Here is a 25,555-nt window from a genome sequence, read left to right as displayed (position 1 = left end):
CTCTCTGTGAAATCAGGAGGAGGGCAAGGTATCAGATACAATGATTCTTTTCAAAGAATTTAAATATATAAGCTGATTTGAATAAACTTTTCTAAAACCCAAGAGAAAAGACAGTTCTCTAACACCTTACCCATGAGAGGTAAACCTAGGATTGTGCTGAAAATATAAGATGTGTTGCTTTACATGAGAATTTTCTAGTGCTGTCAACCCTTGTAGACATATGGCTCCATTTGATGCATCCTGACAATAAGAGTTAGCAGCAGCCCAGTCCTCCACATTCAGAACAGGGCACATCTGTTATACATTTGTTGACCTTCAAGGCCCAGTTAAGAACTAGCTGGAAAACATCCCTTTTCATTTTCATTTTTTCTGGACTCTTGAACATGTTAGCGAGCTACTGCCCAAGGGATGGCTTCGTAAAGTCTGCTCAAACTGTACATTGTAGAGGACGAGCCTTTCTTGTACCTGTAGTACACTCCTCTGCCTACATGGCGAATGGCTCCATCTGCCCGTTTTGTTCTGAGAAGTGACTTTCTAGAACATTCCGAGGCGTCTCTTTTTGTTTTCTGGGGCTGTTGTTCTGACGCTTCGCACCATTTCAGACCATCAGTTAGTGATCTGGGGCATAGACCTTTCTTGGCATGGCAGATAGAGGCTTATTTTTAGACCCTGCTAGGAGGTCAGAAGGTGCCTGGAAAACTGTTGTGTAGTGGGAGCTTACAGGACCAAAAAGCTCTCCCAGCATAGCCCAGAAATGTATCTAGTGCTAGTTCCTACTTCTAGGAAGGTCAAACACTAGTCCCATACAGCATAAGGGGGAAAATGTATTTTAGGGGAGATGGGAGAAGTCTGTCCAAGGGACAACTGGAGGGCTCAGATTTCCCATCTCTAAATCCGCACCATTCAGTATTTTTTTTCCATTACCGGCTTGCACTTTTTTGAGTCTGTTTCGCTCCATGTTGCATCACATTACTATAATTATGTGACTTAGTCTCCTCAGAGTGAATTATCAACAGGCGGTGTGTGCCATCTCTTTCAGGCAGTGTTGCCTAATAGAGCTTGCACTAGGATTCAGAACACTTGGGAAGAGCCACTTCCCTCACTAAGGCTGTATAATGAGGATAATGATAGTGACCTCTTGCCTAAATCACGTTGAGGTCTACCGATGAAAGGCACTGCCTAAGAGCGGGGGTAGTGGTGGTATAACTCTGGGGAATCCTTCAAGCATTCTTAGAGTACAGTCATCAAGGGGAGCACTTCCAAAAATACTTACGTCCCATTTTCAAAAGTGACTCTGAGCAAGGTATTGATAATGGCTAAGGCTGCGAGTCAGTCACGGCTTCTGTGCCTTTCCGTGATCTCTGTGACTTCTGCAGCGGCTGGTGGTGGCTCGCGGGCTGCCCGAGCCAGCAGCAGCAGCAGTTTGGGGGTGTGAGAGGGGGTTGAGGGTGCAGGGGGTGTTTACCTTGGGGTGGGGGGCTCCCCAGCTCCCACTGACATAGCCCAGCAGCTCCTAGAAAGTGACAGGGGGGGGGGTCTCTGTCTCCTGCTACCTGTGCCTGCAGGCCCCGCCCCCGCAGCGCCCATTGGCAGCCGGTGCTTGTTGCAGGAGCAGCGCAAGAAGCCCCTGGACCCTCATCTGCCTAGGAGCTACAGGGACGCAGAGCTGGGTAGGGAGACCTGCCAAGCCTCCCACCCCAGCACCAGCAAGGGTGCTAGGCCACCTCCACCAGCACCCCCAGATCACCCCCTCCAGTGCACCTGCAGCCCACCTGCCCAGGTTTTAGTCACAGGTATTTTTAGTAAAAGCCATGGACAGGTCATGGGCCATGAATATTTGTTTACTGGCCCTTAACCTGTCCATGGCTTTTACTAAAAATACCTGTGACTAAAACGTAGCCTTAATAATGGAGACTCGGCTGCCGTGGCTGAGTGAGACAGAAAACAAACTGTTCCCCCTTCGTGGGGGGGGACAAGCAGCCAGGAAAAGGGATGAGGAGGTGCCTAGAGCCGGGAGATCTGCAGGACTGGAGTTGGGGCCAGGTCGCAGAGCATCACTAGGGGCTGCTTGGGAGCACAGCAAGCTCTGAGGATGTAGGGCACCGGCTCCCATCTGTTGCTTCATGCTGTTCTCGTTATGCTCCTCCAGTGGGGTTAAGAGTGCAGATTAACAACTAGTGCTGTAAGAGAAGCATTTGGAGCCTCAGCTAAGTGATGGTGGTTCAGCTTTTTCCACCGGCCTGGAAGTAGGAGAAGAGAAGGGTTTACAAAACTCTCTCCCTTGACTTTCAGTCTCCCTTGAGCATGCCTGTTTATCTCCACTTCTCCTCGCTGAGCAGTGGAGGGGCTAATCGCACCCACAAGTGGCTACTGTAAATGATCTGCTTACTCAGTGAACATTATGCTTGGCATGCAGATTTCTGCCCTGCTGCTGCATGTGTCAACCTGTACTTCAGTGGGAGTTGTGTGGGCACCCTAGGGCAGGAATTGGGGCTGCGTATTGTTAAAATTAATATGACTGAAGTCTCACCACCTCAGGATCTATGCAGCTTTACTCTTTTTTACATTTCAGTCTGTTTGCATAAGACTGGTTAGTTTCACTTCTTAGGTCTTAGGCACTGGCGAGCTGCTGCTGTAATGGATTCACAAGACTGCAAGGAAAAGTTTTTAATTAAACAAAAAGTCTCTCCACTTTAAACTAAATTTGAACATTAAGGAAGACATCTCTTCTTACCATTTAATCTCTCTTGTTTTTAATACAATTTATTATAAAATCATGATTGTAATCCTATTAAGACATGCAGCAAGTGCTAATTTATTGGAATTTTTCGAAAAGAATAATTTAGTCAGGGGAAAAATGAATGTAACTTACAATTGTAACTTGTGGCAATTGCATCTTAAAGGGACACAGTCGTTTTTATGTTTTGTTTTGTCTTTGTTTTGTTTTAAAAAAAATAGTTATATTTTAAAGAACTCCAGTCTCTGGCAGTACAGTCTTTCACTATTTATGTCCTGATGCTTATATTTTTGTAGAAAGTCCTTTAAATATAAATTTTAATGTTGAAAGCACAAAATAAGCAAATGATTTTTTTTGTTTTGTTTCTTATCTTTCAGTAGTTGTAATCTTTGGTGCTACTTGTAACTAATAGCAGGAACAGAATAATCAAACATGATTTAATTTGACTGTGCTGCTTGAAATTTTACCGAATACAAATAACCTTGAATCCATTTGTTAAAAGTGGTTTAACACATAAATGTTGGCGCCTGGGCAATATCGGATTCTCAATGCCCTAATCTTTATGGTCATGATCCTCCCAAGTACTGAACATCCTTAGCTCTGGCTTCTTGCAGATAGATCCACTCCATGTCATGATGTGCATCTGTCTGCTTTCTACCTCTCCATGCCACCCCTTCCACTTTAAGCCCCACACAGATGATAATGAACAGCTATTGATTGCACATTGCTTAGTGAACTAAAATTTTCAAATTCAGTGTTTCCGAACTAACGTGGGGCTTGGTTCACTTCAGTTAATGCCACTGTTCTGGAATGGAATGGCTGTAAATTGCACACACAGTCTCTTGCTCAGTTTTGTGTTTGTGGGTTTTTTTCTCTCATTTAAACCTACGGTATGTACTTTCTTATGAGCAATCAGGTTATCTTCCAATGACTTTATGCAGTTTGCTGAACTTTTCCTTTCACTGGACTGTCAGTCCTCCTGCGGTGTCTCCTCCAATCCCTTCCATTCAAGAGAATGCTTGCTTTCTCCATTTCCCCTTGGCCACCTGGACCACCCCTGGCCTGTGCTATCCTTGGGCCAGGAAGAGGACTAAGAATGCACAGCCTGATTTCTTTCCGAGGGGTGAGCATCCACAGATCCCATGTGAGCCAGAGGGAACTGTAGAAGCTCATCATTTCTGAAGATCAGGCCATGTTGTGAGTGCGAGGGGAAGGTGTTAGAATAAAGGCTAGATGCAGCATATGGACTAAATGTTTCATATAAATTCTTTGGGTCAGGGACTGTAATAGAAATGTTACAGAATGTTTTCCCCGACAGTACATTCACGTGAACTTGTGACCTCATCACCCTTACCCAGGATTCAATTGTGCCTATGTCACAGATCCAGGAGGGGGACCATGTGGAGCTGCATGGCCTCAGAGGGAGTTCTGAGAGCAGCCAGCTATGTATGGGGGCCTGTACTGGCTGCTACATCCCTTAAAGAGAGTGTACCTTGAACTTGCCTCTGGTGCAGCCAGTCCTGCAAGCTAAAGCAGGGAATGGGTGGTAGCCTCCCCATTGAGGCTTTTGGGGTAGTTAATGCCACTTGCCAGGGATGGTCTTTGCCTTCAGAGGAGTGTACGGTTTGCAGCAGTGACCTGGCCCTGCAGCCAAAGCAGGGACTGGTTACCTCCTTCTCCATGTAGCGGCTGTCCACAATCTAACCCACAGGATGTGGCAGTAGTAACACCTTACCTTTCTGTGTAGCGTCGCTTCAGGTAATAGCTCCAAGAGCCCTTTGCAGATGAACATATAAGAGAATAATGCACAGCAGAGTGCAGCCACATCTGGGTTGCCGAGTTGGAGACGGGCAGAGAGCAACAAACCACCAGAGTGTGGGGAGGGGAAAATGTTATCCGAGGACCCTGGGCGCAATTCCTTCTCTTGCAAGAAATGCCATAGGAGCAGGCAGAATATCTGCCTCTGCAACCGCCCTACCTTACAGAGGCTTCTTTCTCTCATACTTCTGTCCCTGGATCTGACCCTGGTGGGAGTGTTGGGCTTCTCCTCTCCCATTACTGCCACCAGCCCCTGCCTCCTCACCCTTCCCACTTTCTTCTCATTTGAATGATGCTGCATCTGACTCTTCTCTCCTTTCCCCCTCCGTATGTCACTGTCTTCTACCATCCAAACGACTCCTTCCCATCAGGCTTCCTCTCTCTGATCTCTTCCTCCGCTCTTCGCTACCTCCTTTTGCCGTCATTGTGTTGAACAACACCACTGGCCCATAACATGGGCATTCTCTTCAACTCAGACCTCTCTCTAGGTCCTCACATCCAGGCTGTGGCTAAGTCTTCCATGTGTCTTTTCTGTATAGCATCTCTGTGGTACAGCCTTGCCGGTACAGCCTTTCCAATGCAGCCGCACAGCTGAAACTTGTTCAAGCTCATCATATTAAGTCTCTATTACTGCACCATTCTTCTCTTGGGCCTTGACAAATTCATCTTTCTTCACTCGTATCCATTCAGAAAGCCTGACCTTTGCAGCAGCTTTCTGCTTTCACTATCTCGCCTCTCTTTGTGTCCCTTCACTGGCTCCCTCCTCTCTGTTGCATCAAACATAGGCCATGTCTCTTCACTTCCAAGGCACTTCACGGCCTATCATTTCTCATTTACTATGGACCTATTCTCCTGCCTGTGACCATCCCATGATAGCAGCACTTGTTAAATCTTCAAACAAGCACCTTCATGCAGCCCTCCATGCTTCAGAGGAGCTCCCTATAAGCATCTACCAAGTTACCAAACTCTCCTCTTCCTTAATGCCTATTTAAAAAAAACAAACTTGACAACAGTTAGGTGATTGGTGTACGGGTTCCATTGCCTGTGATGCTGAGCAATAACATCTCATTGTACCCTTGTGTGTCTGTTCATCTGTTGTCTCTTGTCTTACACTTAGACTGTGAGCTCTTTGAGTCACAGGCTGCCTTTTTGTTCTGTGTTTCATAGATTCCAAGGCCAGAAGGGACCACTGTGAGCATCTAGCCTGACCTAGAACTTCCACAAAATAATTCCTAGAGCAGATCTGCTAGGAAAACAGCCAATCCTAATTTAAAAGTTGTCTGTGATGGAGAAGCCACCCACAGCCCTTCGAAATCATTCCACATGTTAATTACACTCACTGTACAAAAATGTACATCTTATTTCCAGGGTGAATTTGTCTAGCTTCAATTTCCAGCCATTGGATCATGTTAGACCTTTCCTTGCTCGACTGAAGAGCCCTTTGTTAAATATTTGTTCCTCATGTAAGTTCCCATAGATCGTAATCATGTCACCTTGCAACCTTCTCTCTAAGCTAATTAGATTGAGTTCTTTTGTATAGTGATCGGCACAATGGGGTCCTCAGCTATGACAATACAAACAAATAATGATAATTGTCTGGGTTTTTTTTCATGTTTTCCCCCAAATGATGCACACATCAGGCAGAGCTGGCTGAAAAGTGGGGAAATGTTTTGTGAAATATTTTATGAAATTTTTTTTTTTTTAATTCTTAGACCAGCTCTAGTGTCCATCGCAGAAGAATGAGGGTTGAGCCATCCTTGCTGGGAGCTGAATTCGCAGAGCTAGCAAATCTAGTTAAATTGACTTCAAACTTGATGCCTAGCTCACTGAGTAGTATCCCTTCAGGGTTGTAGCATAATAAGATGAATACTCCGTTGGGGCAGAGACCGTCTGTGCGTGCCTTGTGCAGCACTCAGCATGTTGGTTACTTAGCATGCTATTATTTCATGCATATGTTTAGGGATGTACAGCACAAAACATTTTCCTGTAGCTTTAAAATTAATCACTTAGTGGTGGGACGATGTTTTACAATAGTATACTATGATTTTTTACCATTTAAAATCCTATTACTCATATGGTCAAAGCTAATCTAATAAAAGCCCACAATATAATATGCAGAATGTCAGGCAAATAAAAAAAGTAACAACTTATTTAATGCTCCTAAACTTCTTCAAGGAAAAATAGCATTTGGTAGTCTGCGCAGTGTTCTTGTTTAAAAATTCTGCTTTGCCGCAGCAAGCACTGCATCTGTAGGAAGTTAAGATGAATATGAATAGTGCTCTTACAAAACAATCACTGACATGCTGTCACTTTTTAATGCATTGGGGTTTTATTTAAAGAAAATCATTTACTTAAAATTATAATAGCTTTTTAAAGTTGGTTGTAGTAAAATTGAATAACTGTGGTGGTATTAAGGTAATAGCTGCTTTTTGGCCAACTTAGATTGTTGGATGTTCCCTACAAGATTCCTTTGTGGCATTGTATGAAAGGATTAAGCTATTTTTAACACTGACACTAGCTGTACAAGAGGAAGAAATATTGTTACAGCTTACCATGAACAGACGTATGGAATACGAAAACAGCAACTGTGAAACCCACAAAAGCAAGGAACTTCCAAGTTAAGGTTGGCGGTGCCCTTCACTCCCCCTGCTGTGGATAAGTAACATAACTCCTATAACACAGTATGTAGGAACACTTAGCCCCTAGCAGTCACGCGCTCGCAGTAGCTAGGGGAGTGTTTGCCAGCGAGGCACAGCAGCGCACATCTTAAGGGAAAGTTGGGTTTTCTCTTTTCTGAGTAACTAAACTTTCCATGGGTACTGAGGACCATTTGGGGGCCTCCTAAATCAAGTGGGGCTACAGTGCAAAGTCTCATAGTTAAATCTCGCCCAATCTGCTCTTGACCAGAGAAACCTGCAGTTGTCAGTCTTGCTTTCTGAAAGTTGGCAGAGTTCCTGGTGAAAAGGTTTCCCGTATGTTCAAAAAGCTAGCTCCACCAGTGCTTTTGTGGGGTTATGCAACACAGAGGGCCCTGGCTATTTACCAGTGAACAGAGGCTTAAGAAAGTAACTATGTTCTTCGGACCAATGTGACTTGCACATTAAATGCGGTGGTGTTACATGGGCACAGTTCTTTTTAACACGTTTTTTTCCCAAATGAATTAAGTACTCGTAGTGATCGTCAGATTAATAGCCCTGGAAACTGAAAGCCCTTCACTCACTAGTTAAAGCATAGGCAGCAGGAATGAGAGCTTCTCACTGCTAATGTGCCTCAAGTTGCTGCTTCTGGGGAGACGATTGCTTGGGAAGAGAAAGCAGTTTGGTCTCCATGACCATACAGCCATTAGTCTCTCTGGGAGCTGGGTACGTGCTTGCTGGGGAGGAGCCTTTTTATGGTATAGATCCTGCCTGCAAGTATGTGGAATTCCACTACTCCCTGCCAAGTGTCCTTCAGACAGCACGATCCTTTTAGGTACCGACCGAAAGCTGATTCACATAGTGATTGAAACATGTGCCAGTCCCAAGCTCCTGTGTGGCACAAACCCCACTTCCACAACAAGCTTACGTTACAAGCGATTCCTAGCTGTAACGCAAGCCCAGCGCCAGCTGAAAGGGTCCCTGTATTGCCCGTTTTCCCCCATCCCTTCTCTCTCCTTTGCGCTATATGTGCCTTAGCAACCTTCCTGCCCATATCTTTCTTCATCGCCATGTTCTGCCCTGCCAGGTTGCAGCTGCCAATCACTGAGTCCAAGATGCTAGTGTTAATTTAATACAAGCCAATCAATACCTTTTATTTTTTTATACAGGCTCAGATACAATTGACAAACTGTTCATCTAATAGATACTTTCCTATATCCCTGTTTTCAGCTGCCCCTCTGACTAGGAAGGCCACATGGTCTAGTGATTAGAATACAGAGCTGGGAGTCAAGATGATTTATGACTCCAGTTCCTGCCTCTGCCACTGATACCCTGTGTTGACCTTGGGTTCCTCTTTGTGCCTTTTTCCCCCACATAGGCAATGTGGATAGTAATACTCATCCTTGTTAATAAATGTTTGCCAAGGGCTTTAGGGTCCTTTAGCGAGAGGTGGTACCTGCTGGGTAAGTGCGAAGTGTTTTGTCCTTTAAACTTTTTTCTAAACTTGTTAAGCTCCCGTTTTCAAAGAAGCGGCTTCGAACTGCATTCAGCATTGCGATGGGAGTCTCTGTGAAGTCTGCCTAAAGCAGCATTACCACCTCCAGCGCCTTGTGCATGCACCACAGGATGGCAGTTGGCATTGGTCTTTTGGCAATGGCGTCGCAGCAGGAATTCTATTCCAATTCATTATCCACCCTAACCCCCAGTCCTTCGTTGTTACTGCTGTTTCAAAAGCAGCAGTATTCCACTTTATAGCTACACAGATGATTATTTCTCCCCAGGGGCATTACCGTACATTTATCTATAGGAGGTCATCTCACTTACATCTGCCCAGCTGTCTGAGCTTGCCAGATCACTTTATGTTTTTGATGTATCCTCTCTAGTGTCTACTATTCTGCCTGGCTTGGCATCACCCACAGATTTAATGAACGTGGAGTTAACGTTGTCTTCCAGACTGTTATGTGAATGGAGGGGAAAGAACAGTGCAGGGACCCACTTGATACCACCTTTCATTTTCAGACTGTTTCTACTTGGGTTACAAAGTCGTTATTGTAACTAACACTGTTCTTGTCCATTTGATTCCGCTGAGCCCCATTTCTAGTTTTTCTGCCCCCTTCTGCCAATGGCCTCGCTGTAGGCAGAATAATCTTCTAGCCAGCCCCGGCTCTGCTTGGTTCCTGAGGTTGTTAGAAAGACTGCTGTAGAGCAAGGAAACTCCCTACCTACTCACGCCCCCGAGGAGTGTCGTGTTCCTGGAGTTAGTCATATGTTCCTGGAGAAGGCAATAAATGAACTGTTATTTTGGAACCCAGCTTCTCCCATGTGGCATCATGCCCTGCTGCTGCTAGATTGCCAGAACTGACCCTTCCCCTAAATTCAACGTTACGGCCTGGTCTACACTCAGGGGGGAGAGATTGATCTAAGATGCGCAACTTCAGCTACGAGAATAGCGCAGCTGAAGTTGATGTATCTTAGACTGACTTAGATTGACTTACTTTGCATCCTCGTGGCACGGGATCGATGGCCGCCATGACTCCGCTTCTGCCTCTCACCCTGGTGGAGTTCCGGAGTCGAGACACGATACATCGATCCCTGATAGATCGATCACTACCCACCAATCCGGCAGGTAGTGTAGACATACCCTAACAGTGAACAGCAAAGCTCAGATGTATGCTGAACATCCCTATTAACCAGCCTGTGAGGGGTGCATGGCACTGCAGTGAGTTTGAATTGGGGAATTGCTCCCCTGGATTAGGTCCAGTATCTTGTCACATTTCAGCTGTTACAGAGGAAGGTACAAAAAAACAGATGGTGGAGAATTATGGAATAATCTGCCCAGGGAGAAGTTTCTTCCTAACTGCTGTCAGCCACTGGTTGTCTTTTCCCCAGAAAGAACAAGATGGTTTATCTGGAAGACTGGTGGAAAAGGGAGAGAATTCTGAAAAGGTGGGATAATGTTCCAAATGCCCCTCCACCCCGAGCCTGGTTAATAGGGTCAATCAGCACAAACGTTTGCCTTTAACTCAGTTTTCTGTTGTTTTGGTCTTTGCATGTCATCTTTAAATAAAGATGGAATTGTTTTTTCCAGGCGAAGTCCATTGCTGGCAACATCTGTATGTGCTATGTACTGCCAGCATAAAAGGATTAAGATGCCATCACTATATGAAACATCAACACCATTAAATAACTTTTTAGGCATAGAAACACTAGTGCCTATCACCTCTAAACTTTTTTAAAAAAGCTTTTCTTAGCCTTCAATTTGTTCCTTTAGAGCATTTTGTGCCTTGTTGACCTTGAGACCTCACTGCAAATTACAAGAAAAATAGCCTATAAAATATATTAGAACATTTTTATTCTCTGTCATAACCATTCCCCTTTGGAGTTTGCAGCTCCAGTGTTAGTGCCTGGAAACCAGAGTGAACCTAACTAGAGAGAAATTAATGTGGTTTTACTTCATTCGCACAGTTAAATTAATTGTAAAATTGGCTAGGTATGTAAACCTTGTAACCTGACAGGAACCTGGTAAAATCCCAATCACGGGCCTGTTGCTGATCTCATATCAGTTTCACACCAAGATGGGTCCATTTACTTAAGTGGAGCTACTCCTAATTTACAATGTGAATGAGAAGGGCATCAGCCTCTATGTGAATTGCTGAGGAAGTGCTATCCTGCTCGTTCGTGGAGTGACCTGGCTTCAGTGACAAAATTGTGCAACTTGATAGGTCAGAGGGAGATCTATGGGCCTTGGCCAAGATTCAGTGCGGGATCTGCTTTATGTTGGATATCTTCCCCCATCAGGAGAACTATGGGCTTTCTTTGCAAGAGTGTAGATTCACTGATCTGGTAGGTCTCTTACATCTCACGTTCTCACATAGCTTAAATAATAACTTTTAAATATTAATATTGGGAAAGGAAAGAAGGAAGAGGGGAGGTGGTATTAGAGGAGTCCCTAAAATTACAGTAGTAATCCAACCATAATGTCTAGGAGACTCTTTGGGCTGATTTGCATGGTATGGCAGAGGCGTATAAAGTGGTCTAAAGTGTGGCCCCCTGACTGCCCCGCAGAGACCCTGATGGTGAGCTCTAAGAGGCCCCTAGTTCATCTCAGTGTGTACTGTTTCAGATGAGATTACATCGGAGCACCATCGGAACCTTTGAGCGTGCATCATTAAGGTCTATGTGGGGCAGTTAGAGCACTCCACAGCTTATTCCCCTCTGATGGGCATCACCACACCATGTAGACAACTTTGAGAATTAACAAATTGTGGGTCAAATCCTGACCCTATTGAAGCCAAGGAGACTTTTGTCATTGACTTCAATGGGATCAGAACTTCACCCATTGTGTATTAGCAATTAAGGCCCTGATCCTTACACACATGCTTAGCTTTACTCATATGAGTAATACATGTGACTTCAATGAGACTTATTAGATGAGTAAATGTGACTGTCTTACGTAAAGGTGAGCATGTGTGCGTTTTGCAGGAGTGGAGTCCAAGAGAACAAATATTTCTTAATTTCTTTTGGCTGATGTAGCCTGTATTTAGTTAGGATACTTCTTGGTACATCACACCCAGTAGCAGTCACACCCGTGGGCCACGTGCGGCCTGTCAAGGTAATCCACTGGTGGGCCATGAGACCGTTTGTTTACATTGACTGACCGTCTGCAGGAATGGCCGGCCACAGCTCCCAGTGGCTGCGGTTTGCTGTTCCCGGCCAATGGGAGCTGCTGGCAGCTGTGCCTGCGGACGGTCAATGTAAACACTCTCGCAGCCGACTAACGGATGACCCTGACAGGCCGCAGGCTGCCCCCCACTGTTCTATAGTAAGTTTTGCAAATGGAATGAAAGTTTAGTAATACAAGACTGACTGTGCTTAGCTGGGAAATTTTGCTGACGAGGGGTTAAACTGCTGTGTAGTTTGGGGGCTAGGGTGGTGGCAAATATGAGGTTTGTGGATTAGTGAAGTGGGAATCAGTATGATTCTGTGGTATCCTAAAAGCAAGGAAGTGAAGCACAAAAGGCTCCATTGAGGCCCCTTACGTTGCTGTTCAGAGGCTAATCTAGCCATATGGGCTACAGCCCCGTATTACAGCAGGGTCAGATAAGCTTAGAGCCCACGCTTCCAGCCTGAGCTTAGAGTTCCCTTACTTGGGTGTGTTTGTCAAACGCTTTGCTCATGGTGGAACAAGAATGGAAATAAAACGATCCCCTTCTGCAGTCATGAGTTTACTTTATCTCTCTTCTGCATTAACCCAGCACTGACTTTGTCTGTACTGAAGGAGAGAGGGAGAGAAAGGGTCAGCTTCCTTTCTATGTTAGCTTGCTCTCTTGACATAAGGACATGAGAATGGTCTGACCTAGTATGGCCAGTAGTCCACTATCCTGTCTTCTGACAGTGGCTGGTGCCAGATGCTTCAGAGAGAATGACCAGAACAGGGCAATTTATCAAGTGAGCCATCCCCAGTCCCATCTTCTGGCAGTCAGAGGTTTAGGGACACCCAGGGCATGGGGTTGCATCCGTGACCTTCTTGGCCAATAGCCACTGATGGACCTATCCTCCATGAACTTGTCTAATTCTTTTTTGAACCCAGTTATTCTTTTGGCCTTCACAACATCCCCTGGCAACGAGTTCCACAGGTTGATGGTGCATTGTGTGAAGAAGTGCTTCCTTTGGGTTTTTGTTTTTTAAACCTGCTGCCTGTTAATTTCATTGGGTGACCCGTGGTTCTTATGTTATGTGAAGGGATAAATAACACTTCCTTCTTCACTTTCTCCCTAGCATTTGTGATTTTTCTAGACCTCTATCATATCCCCCTTAGTTGTCTCTTTTCTAAGCTGAACAGTCCGTCTTTTTATCTCTTCTCATATGTGAGGTACTTCCTTATGCTTGTCTAAAACCTTCTGCCTATTGGCCCTGTTTTGAAGTCATACTTTTGTGTGTACATTGGGCAGTTGCGAGCGTCATAACTGATGTCAGTAATATGGTCTGATGACTTCACTATGAGATCCGGTAGAGGGAGGAGTTGGGCAGCCATTGGGATTACTCCTTTTGGGAAGCACAGATAATGACAGTTAACAAAAGTTTTTTAAAAAACCCACCTGTGTTGAACACACAGGCCAAGAATTTTCAGAGTTACTTGTGATTTCCAGTACTTCCATTTTTGTGTATGTGACCAACCTGAGATTTCTTAAAGGGGCCTGATTTTTTCAAGGCCTAAGCATTTGCCCTCTGAAAATTAGACCTTTTTAAGGTGTCTCAGTTTAGGCACCCGAAATACCTAGTTCTATCAGACATGCTTGGCCTGAAGATAGTGTGTTGGATACACAGGGGGAAGGGGCAGGTAACAGCATGGTGGGATGGATGTTTGCTCTGGATTTGGGTAAAACAAAGCTCTCCTTAGGATTTTGGCTTTCTGTAGCTTCTGGTGACTAGGGATGGTCTAAGCAAGTCTACGGGCAGAAGCCAGGTCCCAGTGGGGAGGGTGGCTTGGGGGGCTCCCTATGCAGCCAATTGATTTATTTTTTGTCATTGGAAAAAGGCTGAAAATGAATTGTTGTTTGGCACTGCTGGGTATCTGGCCAGCTTTGCTTATGTCTAATGCTAGTTCTGCAGATGATTCCAATTATCTGATTTGGATCAGCGGCCCAAAATTACCAGCAATGCTGCATCTCACACAGCTGATGCCAACTGAGTTGTAAACTGCATAATACAAAACCAAACTCTTTGTAATCATGCAGCAGCCTCCCTGGACAAAACTGGCAGCCTCTCTCTCTCCCTGACCTCCCCAGGCTCCCTTTTTTTAAGTTCCCTTAATGGGGTCATTAGTATAACTTGAGGCTGCCTGGCTGACTCGCTAATGAGGCTGGGCTGCCTTGCCTCAGACCCAGACAGGCTTGGAGAGGGGTCCATAAAACCTGGCGATGATCATAAGGATTTGGATTCATTCTTCCCAATTCCGTGGGAGCTCATCTAATGTCCCTAGCAGTGGCTAGCTGCCCTTCCACACCCTGAGACCCTACTCACGGGAAAGTGGAGGCTATCCTTTTGCATAAGGTTGAGAGTCTCAGTGCTCTGCAGTGGGGGACTTCCCTGTCAATCCTCAAAGGGCTCTACATCCTGTCACAATACGCCTGCTTTTGTGCTGTGAAAATAGATTTTCAATGGTTTATTTACAGCAGCCCTGATGCTTGTGGGAGTTGTTTTCCTGATACCATGGAATAATGGAAAATGCATTAGGGTGAAATCAGTGGCTTCAGACTCACCAGGTTGCAAAGGGTTAATGCTCCTAGCAGCTGCTGCATTCCTCTTGCTTGGTACAGGGAGTTTTAATTCCACTGGTTAATTTATTTCCCCACAATGTGACACTGTGTTCCCTGAACTATTTTTCATCTTCAAATTGCAATCTGCCGGTTAGTTCCTGTAAGGCCTGCTGTGCTCTGCGTTTATGTTCTTGTTCTCAGCCACTGCGCTGCAACCACATCATATATCAGGTACATAAGCAGCAGAAAGAATGAATAGACCTAAAGGTCCCATGCCATTTACATGCACAGATCTGTAGATTATATTCTGCAGGGTGACTCTCATATGGGCGGTAGGTCTGTATCACTCAGCAGATCCTCAGCTGAAGGGGTGCCTCTTCTCCCATTGAGTCATAAGAGATTTATGAGCATAACTCCCATTGCTCATTAATGGGAGCCATCCATGAAAATTACCCATTCATCCACTGGAGAATAGATTTAGTCTTTTATCTGAGAATCAGAGGAAAGTCACTGTAGTATAATCAAAGGAAGAAGTCTTTCTTGGAATATAATTTGTTGGTACCGTCTGACCACCATATGTCGTTTGACTTTCATCCTTTTTTGGCAAGATATAAAATCATCTGGACAAAACGTGGGGCTCTGTGGTTGAGAAATCTATTTAAAAGCAATACAGTATTAAAATGGACTAGCTGTGCCTGAAATGTTTTGTAGATTTATTTGCTGTCAGAGGCTGATAAAATATTTGAGGCAAATGGCCTAGTTCTGTTTAGGCAGTTTCCTGTGAGAGGGACTAGAGAGATGGATTGAATCATTTTTTATTTTAATTGCACAAATATACTGTTAACCATTATAAATCTGTTTTATATCAATTGTTCTCTTTATTTTTTTTCCCTTCCTCTCTGGCCTATCATTCAGTGTTTATTTTAAGACATCATCTGGAATAGTAAACACTTTTGCAGTTGAACATGTGGAAAAGTTAAGTCTTGTGGTGTCTACATCTTAACTGTCTCTCTAGTAGTATCTGATTGTGATTGAAAATAAAGCCAGTGCATCTAATCTAAGATGCTGGTTTTTATAATGAGGCTTGTTTTACAGCTAGTTAACTGTCTTGGCTCACAGCTCTTAGCCATGGTCCACACGAAGAGAGAGGTCTTGTGCATGCTCTTTTACCTTCTAAAATTTGTAAATCTCTCTCTAGCTGAAAAACGATGTAGTTTTCAATAAAATACCTTTTTGGTGCACACATACAAAACACCTCAAACCCAATCCCACAACTCTTTCTGCAGCCTGAATTAAACACAGGGCTAATTACTAACAGTCTGGATAACAAAGTCCCTTTATGGCTAAAACACTAACGAGATTTTTCTCTGTGCTCTTTAAGACTTCACATAATAATGGAGGGCCAAGTTCTTAATAGCCTAACTCTCAGGAATAGTCTTGAAGGGCTTATCTACATTACAAAAGTAGCACTGGTTTAACTAAACTTATTTAGTTAAAGTAGTGCAAGTCCCTAATGTAGACACACTTAACCGACTTAATGCTTGCTTAAATCAGCTTGCGTGGGTAAAATACTGAATTAAGATGAACTGGTTTAGGTGTGTCTACATTAGGGGTTTGCACCAGTTTAATCAGAACAATTTCAAATGGATTTAGTCATAGCAGTGCACCTCTTCTAATGCTAACAAGGCCTAAAATGATCAGTGTTTGGCCTAGAATGTAGTGTGCGTTAATTTAACATAATGTATGAATGATGAAATCATTAGTTATGAAATATCAGCCTTAAAGGGATTTGGTTTTTTTCCCCTACATGGGTGACTGTTTGATATCATTTGAACACTAATGCCTCGAGCATAGTCTCTCCAAATATTATAATAGGTTTATATACAAGTAGATAGGGGTTAAATTCTGTATTTTCATGTGAACTCCGAATATCACTAGCGTATTCAAGAAGGAATTACCTTATTGTGCCTTAGAGGGTACTTAGCAAATCCATTTTGTTGAAAACTTAATATACTGAGACAGAACAAATGGAAAGCTGATCAGAATATTAAACAAACAGCACAAAATTTCATTGCTTTTTTGTTGGCTGTAGAAGTGCGACACGGATTGATTCACTTTAGACTGTTGTGTAGGATGTGAGATTTAGTGCTGATTAAAATTTAGGGGGAATTAGGAATGAGAGATTTCACCACGATATCTGTAGGGATCTTTACCTTCTTACAGCAAGTAGTTAACGATAGGAGCCAGCGCAAATCCATTTACTGCGGCTGTTGTTTCGACTGATAGGTATCGATAGTACAGCAGAAATCCATGGAGTTGCTCTGGGTTTAATTTTACATTGGTGCATCTGAGAGCCAAATTGGGCCCAACGTATTTTAAATATGTATTTACGATTCTCAGATCACATATGCTGGTGTGCATAAAGGTGTGCATCTCTACCTTCAGCATTGGCCTGGTGTATGTACCCAGCACCCTTTGCGGTTGGACACTTGCTGTGTGTCTCCTTGTATCACAATCTCTCTCCCCTTCTGTATACATTGATTCCCCCTCCCCCCCCACTCACTTCCTTCCTTTTTTCCTCTTGTGGCTTCCTTCCCAGGGCAACTGGTGTGTTGTTCTTTTCTATCTGACCCTCCTGCAACCTCAACCACTCACAAGCCGCCTTGCTTCCCTAGTCCTCTTTGTATTGACCTCTGACTCCTGGCTGCATTGCAGGATCTGTTTCTTACTGAGTACGATGAGAAACAAGTTTGCAGCTCTCTGCTGCTGAACTGTTTTGAACCTCAGAGCTCGTGGGTTCACCATCTCCCACCTGTAAAGGAATAATGGATAATTGTAATGATTAATGTTTATAACTTAGCTCCATTAACATTTACTTAGTGTTTTCCTGTTCTTGGATACACACGAGCTGATCTCCATCCATTTGACCAGACCATCTGTCTATATAGGTACTGAAATAATTCACATAACCATGATATGCGAGTGCCTCACAAACATTAATGAATATATCCTCACACCATCTCTGTGAGGTAAGGGAGGATTACTAACTCCATTTTACACTTGGAGACTGGAGGCATAGTGAGATTAATGACTTGCAAATCTACACTGCAAGAAAAGATCTGCAGCAATGAGTCTCAGATCCTGGGCCAACTGAGCTGGGCGTATGCTACGGGGCTAAAAATTAGCAGTGTAGATGTTCCTGCTCAGGTTCTGAGACCCATCCCCTTTGCTGGGTTTCAGAGCCCAAGTGGGAATGTTATTTTCAGCCCATCACATGAGCCCTGCAAGCCGAAGTCAGTTGACCTGGGCTCTGAGGGTATGTCTACACTGCAGTTAAAAATCTGCTGCTGGCCTGTGCCAGGTAACTCAAGCTAAGGGACTGTTTAATTGTGGTGCAGACATTTGGGCTCAGTCTGCAGCCGGAGTTCTGGGACCTTCCCACCTCGCAGGGTCCTAAAACCTGAGTTTTGGAGCCCAAAGTCTACACCACAATTAAACAGCCCCTTAGTCCGAGCCCCATGAGCCTGAGTCACAGCCACTGTTTAATTGCAGAGTAGACATACCTTGAGATGCATTACCGTGGCTTTTGTTTCAGTACAGACATACCCATAGGAAGTGTGTAGCAGACTCAGGGATTGAACTCAGATTTTCTGAGTTCTTACAACACCTTAACATCAAGACCAACTTTCCTTCTCTCAGGACTCCTCCATTTGTGTGGCTTTATATCTTGCACTTAACTGTGTCAATCATCTGAAAATTCCCAAAGACCATAGAAGAGTGGTATTTACATAACTATTGAGTTGCCACTCAGTAGACATGAGATGTTTAGCCCATTGTATTTCAAGAGTATTGTTATCAGTTTGTATCATGCTAAATATATTTAGCAATGTAACACAATCAAATTCCATCCTGCGGTTCCATTAACAAACACTTGAGTTACTTTCTTGACTTACGTTGCCAGAACTTTTCAGTGGAATTATACAGTTGCATAAGGTGGCTGCTCACCTATTAAAAATATAGATAGGTTTATAATTATAATTAGTGTCTATGTAGAAGACTAAAACTGCATATTTTCTTAAGGATGTCAAGTTTTTAATTGCATAAATAAGATGCTGACTTAAGCAAATATTCAATTTCACATTAAAGAAAGAGATTTGTAAAGGCCTAGATTTACATAATTTAATTTTCTGCACAGACGATACTGAAAATCAATAGCATGATTCATAGCCACACTGCAGAATTGCCATGCAGCCATTCTTTGACTGCTTAAGCTAAAAGTTCAGAGTTCTACAATTGATTTTAAAGGTTGTGTGCTGACTCGGAGTGTTTCCCTTTAGAATCCCTAAATGGTTTAGACCCTGTCTCTTTCCTGTTTTGCCGGTAGGGCCTACCCAAGGCCTGGTGGCTGTGGAATTAGTAGCAAAACTTTATCTCTGGTGGAAGTGGCTATCTAGCATCCTTCTTCTGGGTGAAGAACTCCAGATTTTTCTGGAAAATCAGCTGCCATCTTGTCTACATGCTCAGTGAAGTTATGACTGTCTAACTCCCCCTTGTGGGGCATTAGATAACAACTAGTTGCAGCGCACATGTTCCAGGACACATGGTTCAAAGTCAGAACTTCCTGCAGTTCTGAACCACCATGTTCTTTTCCTGTTCCCCTGGCTGCTGCCTCCTGCTGTCCCACGTGCTTTTTCACATCTCTCCCTATGGAGTTCCATGTCCCTCTTCTGATTCCAAATACTCCTTCTCTTTCACATTGAAATCCCCTGCTCTCCTGTCAGCGGCGAGGAGGAGAGGAAGTAGACCCTCTCCCAGCAGACAGGAGGAAGGGGTATGGCATATTGAACCTGAATCCTGCAGCGTGGCCCCTGATTTCTTATTTAAGTTCAAGTTTTCACGATTGGATCCTACAAGTGAGCCAGGAATTTGGCAGGTGCCTGAAATGTCAGGAAAAATACTCAAAACCAGAGGTTCTGATTGTGTTATTTAATCTGTCAAGATTATTGTTCACGTGGGCTGGGGCGAACCCTACCGTAATTTTTTTTGGCGGTGGGGAGGAATTCTTTTCTGCCATAAACACTGCTACAGAACTTCCAGTTTGCCACAAAATTTAACATGATTGTGCTGCAGAAATCAATTGGCCCTGCCATAGAATGAAGCCCTTTGCACTGCTTTGTAGATGGGGCAGCTTAATGCACCTCTTACTGAAATGTAACAAGCTCCAAGGTACCTTAGTACCAACCTGGTGGTATTGAAGTATTATTTCAGTGGGAAGAAATGAACTAAACTGCCAATACTTGGTGTTCCATGAAGGTTTGTTACAAGCCCAGCCTTGCTATGCCTGGCTTGAGAAGTGACGGGCATACACCACTTGTGGTATGGCTACTACAAACAGTAACCTTTTGGACACTTAACTTCAGTAAAGTGTTGGAATTACTTAATTAGTACTTTCCTGATTAAATAACTGAACTGAGAACAGTCAGACTTAAATTGCTGTTGAGTCAGACTATGCTTGGCTTTTCTTGTAATACTGCCTAAATCTTTGGATTTAAAAGGAGGTTTTATTTTTTGTTTTCTGTGCATTTATAATAAGACATAGGTATGCAGGTGCGGTGTATTGTGAAAGAGCGGAATTCTTCAGACTACTTTTCTGACATTTGTCAACTCATACAGCTCAGATTTGATTGTCACGTGTACAGAAGCAATACACAAAATCTGCATGTATAAACTTGCCTTCTTGTGAAAGCTGAGTGTTGCTTTAAAGGAAAGAAGCAGATGTTAACAATAACAAGAAAAAAGCATGAAAGTACTCTGACACATTCCCTCTTTTTGTTTTGTTTGGTGGGTTCACGTGCTTTACTCAGGGGCGGCTCTAGACATTTCGCCGCCCCAAGCAGGGTGGCATGCCGCAGGAGGTGCTCTGCCAGTTGCCGATCCCGCGGCTCCGGGGGACCTCCCGCATGCGTGCCTATGGAGGGTCCGCTGGTCCCGCGGCTCCACCGAAGCCTGCAGGAGGTCCACCGGAGCTGCCTGCCGCCCTCCCGGCGACCGTCAGAGCGCCCCCCGCAGCATGCCGCCCCAAGCACGCGCTTGGCGTGCTGGGGTCTGGAGCCGCCCCTGGCTTTACTTTATGAAAGCAAACCAGGTTGGTGGCTCCTTTTTAATGATGTGTTTGCTGCGTGATGGTCTTGGGATTGTACACAAGGTGGCTGCCTGACACTACTGCCTCTTCTCCTTGGCTGGAAGGATGTCCTCCAGGCTGGATTGGATGGCATGAGCTGCTGAAGTGCGACTTCCCCTCAATGAAGTTCTCAAGCCTTCAACACTTTAGCCAGTTAATCTCAGCCTCGCCAAAGAGCTCCACACAGTCATAGAGAGGGTACTTCTGTGCCATAGGAGGGCTACCTGTTTAGGATTTTTAAATGTAGTTTCTGCTGTAGTGGAACCCAGTACAATACATTTACAAGAGCAGAAAGTTTATAGAATGTGCTGGACTCTGGCATGTGTGTTTCTCAAGAATCTGGCTACCCGCTGTTTTCCCGATAGCAGTTATTGTTAGCAAGTCCACACGTACCCTTTGTGTGGCTAGATAGAAAGTCTGTCGACAGTCTAAATGTCCTGGGCTAGACTCTGCTGGTGTACGTTTGCTGTTGATACCTTGCATGATACTCTTTATGGATAAATATTGTGTAAGATGTGTTCAGTGTAGTGAGTTTGTCAGGCCTGAGGTGAGAGTTGTTGGCAAAGAACAGGGGATGCTTTGCCTAGGAGCCTCTGTGTCACAGTAACCCACTGTTGTCTCTTCAGAGACCTTATGCCTGACTCGAGTCTGTACACAGAGTCCAGGCCGAAATCGTGTTATGTATTATTTGTGTTACTGTAATGCGTAAGAGCCCCAGTCATGCACCAGGACTCCATTTTGGTAGGTGCTGTGTAAACACAGAACAGAAAGACAGTCGCTTCCCCAAAGTGTACCCACTTTCCCCCTTTCCTCCAATACCATTGTCAGCCCGAACATCCCATTACTTCCTTCTCTCCTCTTTGCACCCTCTTCCATTCTCCCCTCCCCCCCCAAGGAAAGGTTTTTGTTCAAGAAGCAACAAAACCTATTCCGAAGGTAACTCAGTCATGAGGGTTTCCCAGGATGCCTTGTCTTGTGTCGTCTCTTTAGATTGTGAACTCTTCATGAAACAGAGACGCTCCTTACTCCTGAACAGCACCGCACCCATTGTCTCTGCTTAACAAATAATATCTTTAGCGAGTGAATGTCGTTTTCCTAATTGCTGCTGTTTTTTGTTTCTTTTCTCAGCTCTGACTGAAGGGTACGTTGGCTCGCTGCATGAAAACAGACATGGTAGTTCTGTGCAAATACGGCGGCGTAAGGCCTCGGGGGATTCTTACTGGGCTTACTCAGGTGAGTTGACTCATACTATATTGGAGTGAAACGTGACTGGGACACTGCCAACCCCCAAACTACCTGTTTGAAATGTTTGTTGTATTAGTTTTGCTGCTACGTATGCTTCAGGAACTTGAAACAGGAATCGGACTTCTGTTTTGCAAGGTATGCAACTTGGTTTTTTTGTACTGACACTCCTGAAAATTCAAGAGCTTGACTGACCCACCCTGACCTTGCCTTCCACACACACAACAGCACAATTGCATAGCACACTCATGCACTGCTCTTGGAGCCACTGCACTCTGCAACCCGCTCTCCACAGAATGGCACTGAAGAGTTGTGATGGTTCTTGGAGAGCTCAGGACTGAGTCTCCTAGGTACCTCCCCCTCTGCCTCCAGCACAAGAGAGACTTGCTGGTGCTTAACTGAGTGTCAGAGTCATAGACTTTAAGGTCAGAAGGGACCAATATGATCGTGTAGTCTGACCTCCTGCACAACGCAGGCCGCAGAATCTCACCCACCCACTCCCGCAACAAACCCCAAACCTACGTCTGAGCCATTGAAGTCCTCAAATCCTGGTTTAAAGACTTCAAGGTGCAGAAAATCTTCCAGCAAGGGACCTGTGCCCCACGCTATAGAGGAAGGTGAAAAACCTCCAGGGCCTCTGCCAATCTGCCCTGGAGGAAAATTCCTTCCCGACCCCAAATATGGCAATCAGCTAAACCCTGAGCATGTGGGCAAGACTCACCAGCCAGCACCCAGGAAAGAATTCTCTATAGTAACTCAGATCCCACCCCATCTAACACCCCATCTCAGGCCATAGGGTATATTTACCACTAATAGTCAAAGATCAATTAATTGCCAAAATTAGGCTATCCCATCATACCATCTCCTCCATAAACTTATCAAGCTTAGTCTTGAAGCCAGATATGTCTTTTGCCCCCACTACTCCCCTTGGAAGGCTGTTCCAGAACTTCAGTGCTCTGATGGCTAGAAACCTTTGTCTAATTTCAAGTCTAAACTTCCTGATGGCCAGTTTATATCCATTTGTTCTTGTGTCCACATAGGTACTGAGCTTAAATAATTCCTCTCCCTCCCTGGTATTTATCCCTCTGATATATTTATAGAGAGCAATCATATCTCCCCTCAACCGTCTTTTGGTTAGGCTAAACAAGCCAAGCTCTTTAAGTCTCCTTTCATAAGACAGGTTTTCCATTCCTCGGATCATCCTAGTAGCCCTTCTCTGAACCTGTTCCAGTTTGAATTCATCCTTCTGAAACATGGGAGACCAGAACTGCACACAGTATTCCAGATGAGGTCTCACCAGCGTCTTGTATAACAGCACTAACACCTCCTTATCTCTTTTGGAAATACCTCACCTGATGAATCCCAAGACTGCATTAGTTTCTTTCATGGCCGTACCACATTGGCGGCTCATAGTCATCCTGTGATCAACCAATACTCCGAGGTCCTTCTCCTCCTCTGTTACTTCTAACAGATGAGTCCCTAGTTTATAACAAAAATTCTTGTTATTAATCCCTAAATGCATGACCTTGCGCTTTTCACCATTAAATTTCATCCTATTACTATTATTTCAGTTTACAAGGTCATCCAGATCTTCCTGTATGATATCCCGGTCCTTCTCTGTATTAGCAATACCTCCCAGTTTTGTGTCATCCGTAGACTTTATTAGCACATTCCCACTTTTTGTGCCAAGGTCAGTAATAAAAAGATTAAATAAGATTGGTCCCAAAACCAATCCCTGAGGAACTCCACTAGTAACCTCCCTCCAGCCTGACAGTTCACCTTTCAGTATGGCCTGTTTTAGTCTCCTCTTTAACCAGTTCCTTATCCAGCTTATCATTTTCATATTGATCCCCATCTTTTCCAATTTAACTAATAATTTCCCATATGGAACCATATCAGATACCTTACTGGTGTCAGCTCCCAGTCTGTCAGCCACCCAAGCACTCCGGGATATACCAGCCTTCCCTTTGCCTTGTAGATGAATAATAGATGCACCCCATCGCCGAGTCCTTTGGAAACATTCTCCTGTAGTAATCAGCCCCGTATCCCCTGAACACCCACAGTAATACCGGGTCTGCTCTCCCCAAAGGAACAATGCAAAACCAACTCAAATGATTCCGCTCTGGATCACCTCCTTAAATAATACCACAGCACTGAGATGTTTATAGAGAAAATAATCATAAGTTTATCATCAAAGATCAAGATTCAAGAGTGAGTGAATAAGGATCATGGTAACAGGAGAGTTACAGATGGAACAGAATCATTACATGGTTCCTAGAGACTAAACTTAAAACTTACTCAGACAGAAGGTTAGCCTAAGACAAGTTATCTCACCTCAAATGTCCTTTGCAGCATTTTCAGCCAAGCCTGGTTGAGAGCCTGTTTTCGTTAATGTAATCTCATTGACCGATATCCTCCACCTAGGAAGTAAAACAGGGGTCTTCCTTGCCATCTACTTATATCCCCAAAGTGCATTGTTTGTTCTCCTGTGTCTTATTTACCTGTGTTTTGTTATCCTGTTGATTTCACATCTCCTTATTAGCTTTGTATGTAAACTGTGTTGGCTTATAATGCTTAAGTTACATGTCATGCAGAGAGGTGAATAAACCTTTGTTTGAGAGAAAATCTGTTTGCTAGTTCTTCCTTGTCAGGAACATATTTTCAGTATACATACATTACTTTTTACAAAGTATCTGTATGTACATATCACAATGATATTAATGAACAGTGTGAGCGTGGCTTTCATTGAGGACCTTACATGATATTCTTTGGTGAAGCATAATGTACATACCAGGATCAGGATATTCTTGTAACCTCCGTTACTGGATGATATTGAGACGTTTGTAGGGTTACATGAGTATTGTATATTTTAAGTGTGCATGCTTCCAATTTTACATTTTTGCAGATTACTCTCCTGCTAGGTTTTCAACCCCTGCGCTCTCCAACCCCAGTCAAAAATCCCTTACCCACTTCTCGCTCAAATACCGGTTTTCCAGGTCAGTCTTCCCAGCACTGCTTGCTTTCCCCTTACTTTCCCCCAAGCTTCCCCAACTTGCTCTCCTACTTTTCTCTTTCTTACCTCAAGTAGTTCTTCTGGACCCCTCTAAGGAATTTTCTGCTCCACAAACCCATAATTTACCATTTTCCCCTTCACAAGTAATTCCCCAGCCTATCATATGCTATTCAAACAATCTCCCAGCATCTCTCAGTGGAAGTGTGAGCGTCCAGAAGTCCAGGTGTGTGTGTGTGTGTGTGTGTGTGTGTGTGTGTGTGTATATATATATACTGTGAGTGTGTGTGTATTTTACAGTTTTGCGTCACAGTGAGACAGACTGATTCAACATATGTTAGAGAAGGTAGGATTTGGTGGATGTTTCATTGTTTGTCCTCTTGTCTTGTTAGGAAAGGTCTAGGAGAAACCTGCTCTCATAGATGAGTTTTGAGACTACAAATCACGATACAACGTAACTTGTACTAACCCACCTCCATGTGCAATTCTCTGGTTATTGCAGTCCTGGAAGCTTCTAGACCTCCAGTTTATTTGCAGACCAGTTCCTCAAGAGTTGTGGGGAGGTGTGGGAAGAGAAAAAAGAAAAGTTCATGTTGGTAGCTATGGTTTGTTTGCAGAAACTGTTTCCACACACTTGTTTCTTTTGGAAGGTCCATTGTGTCATTAATTTTG

The 25,555-nt window shown here is 44.1% G+C and overlaps 1 protein-coding gene across 3 annotated transcripts in view; it reads left to right on the top strand.

The window, feature by feature from the left end:
• Positions 1-25,555, top strand: part of PTPRG (protein tyrosine phosphatase receptor type G) — a 575,819-nt gene that overhangs the window by 103,849 nt on the left and 446,415 nt on the right. For all 3 annotated transcript variants that reach the window (XM_039546377.1, XM_039546378.1, XM_039546376.1), the window contains exon 2: positions 21,760-21,864. In XM_039546377.1, the coding sequence (XP_039402311.1) occupies positions 21,760-21,864 (105 nt within the window). The remainder of the gene's footprint in view (positions 1-21,759; positions 21,865-25,555) is intronic.

The sequence above is a fragment of the Mauremys reevesii genome, linkage group 7, assembly GCF_016161935.1.
Source record: "Mauremys reevesii isolate NIE-2019 linkage group 7, ASM1616193v1, whole genome shotgun sequence".
In the NCBI taxonomy this organism is placed as follows: domain Eukaryota; kingdom Metazoa; phylum Chordata; order Testudines; family Geoemydidae; genus Mauremys; species Mauremys reevesii.
This window is presented reverse-complemented; position numbering and strand designations above follow the sequence as displayed.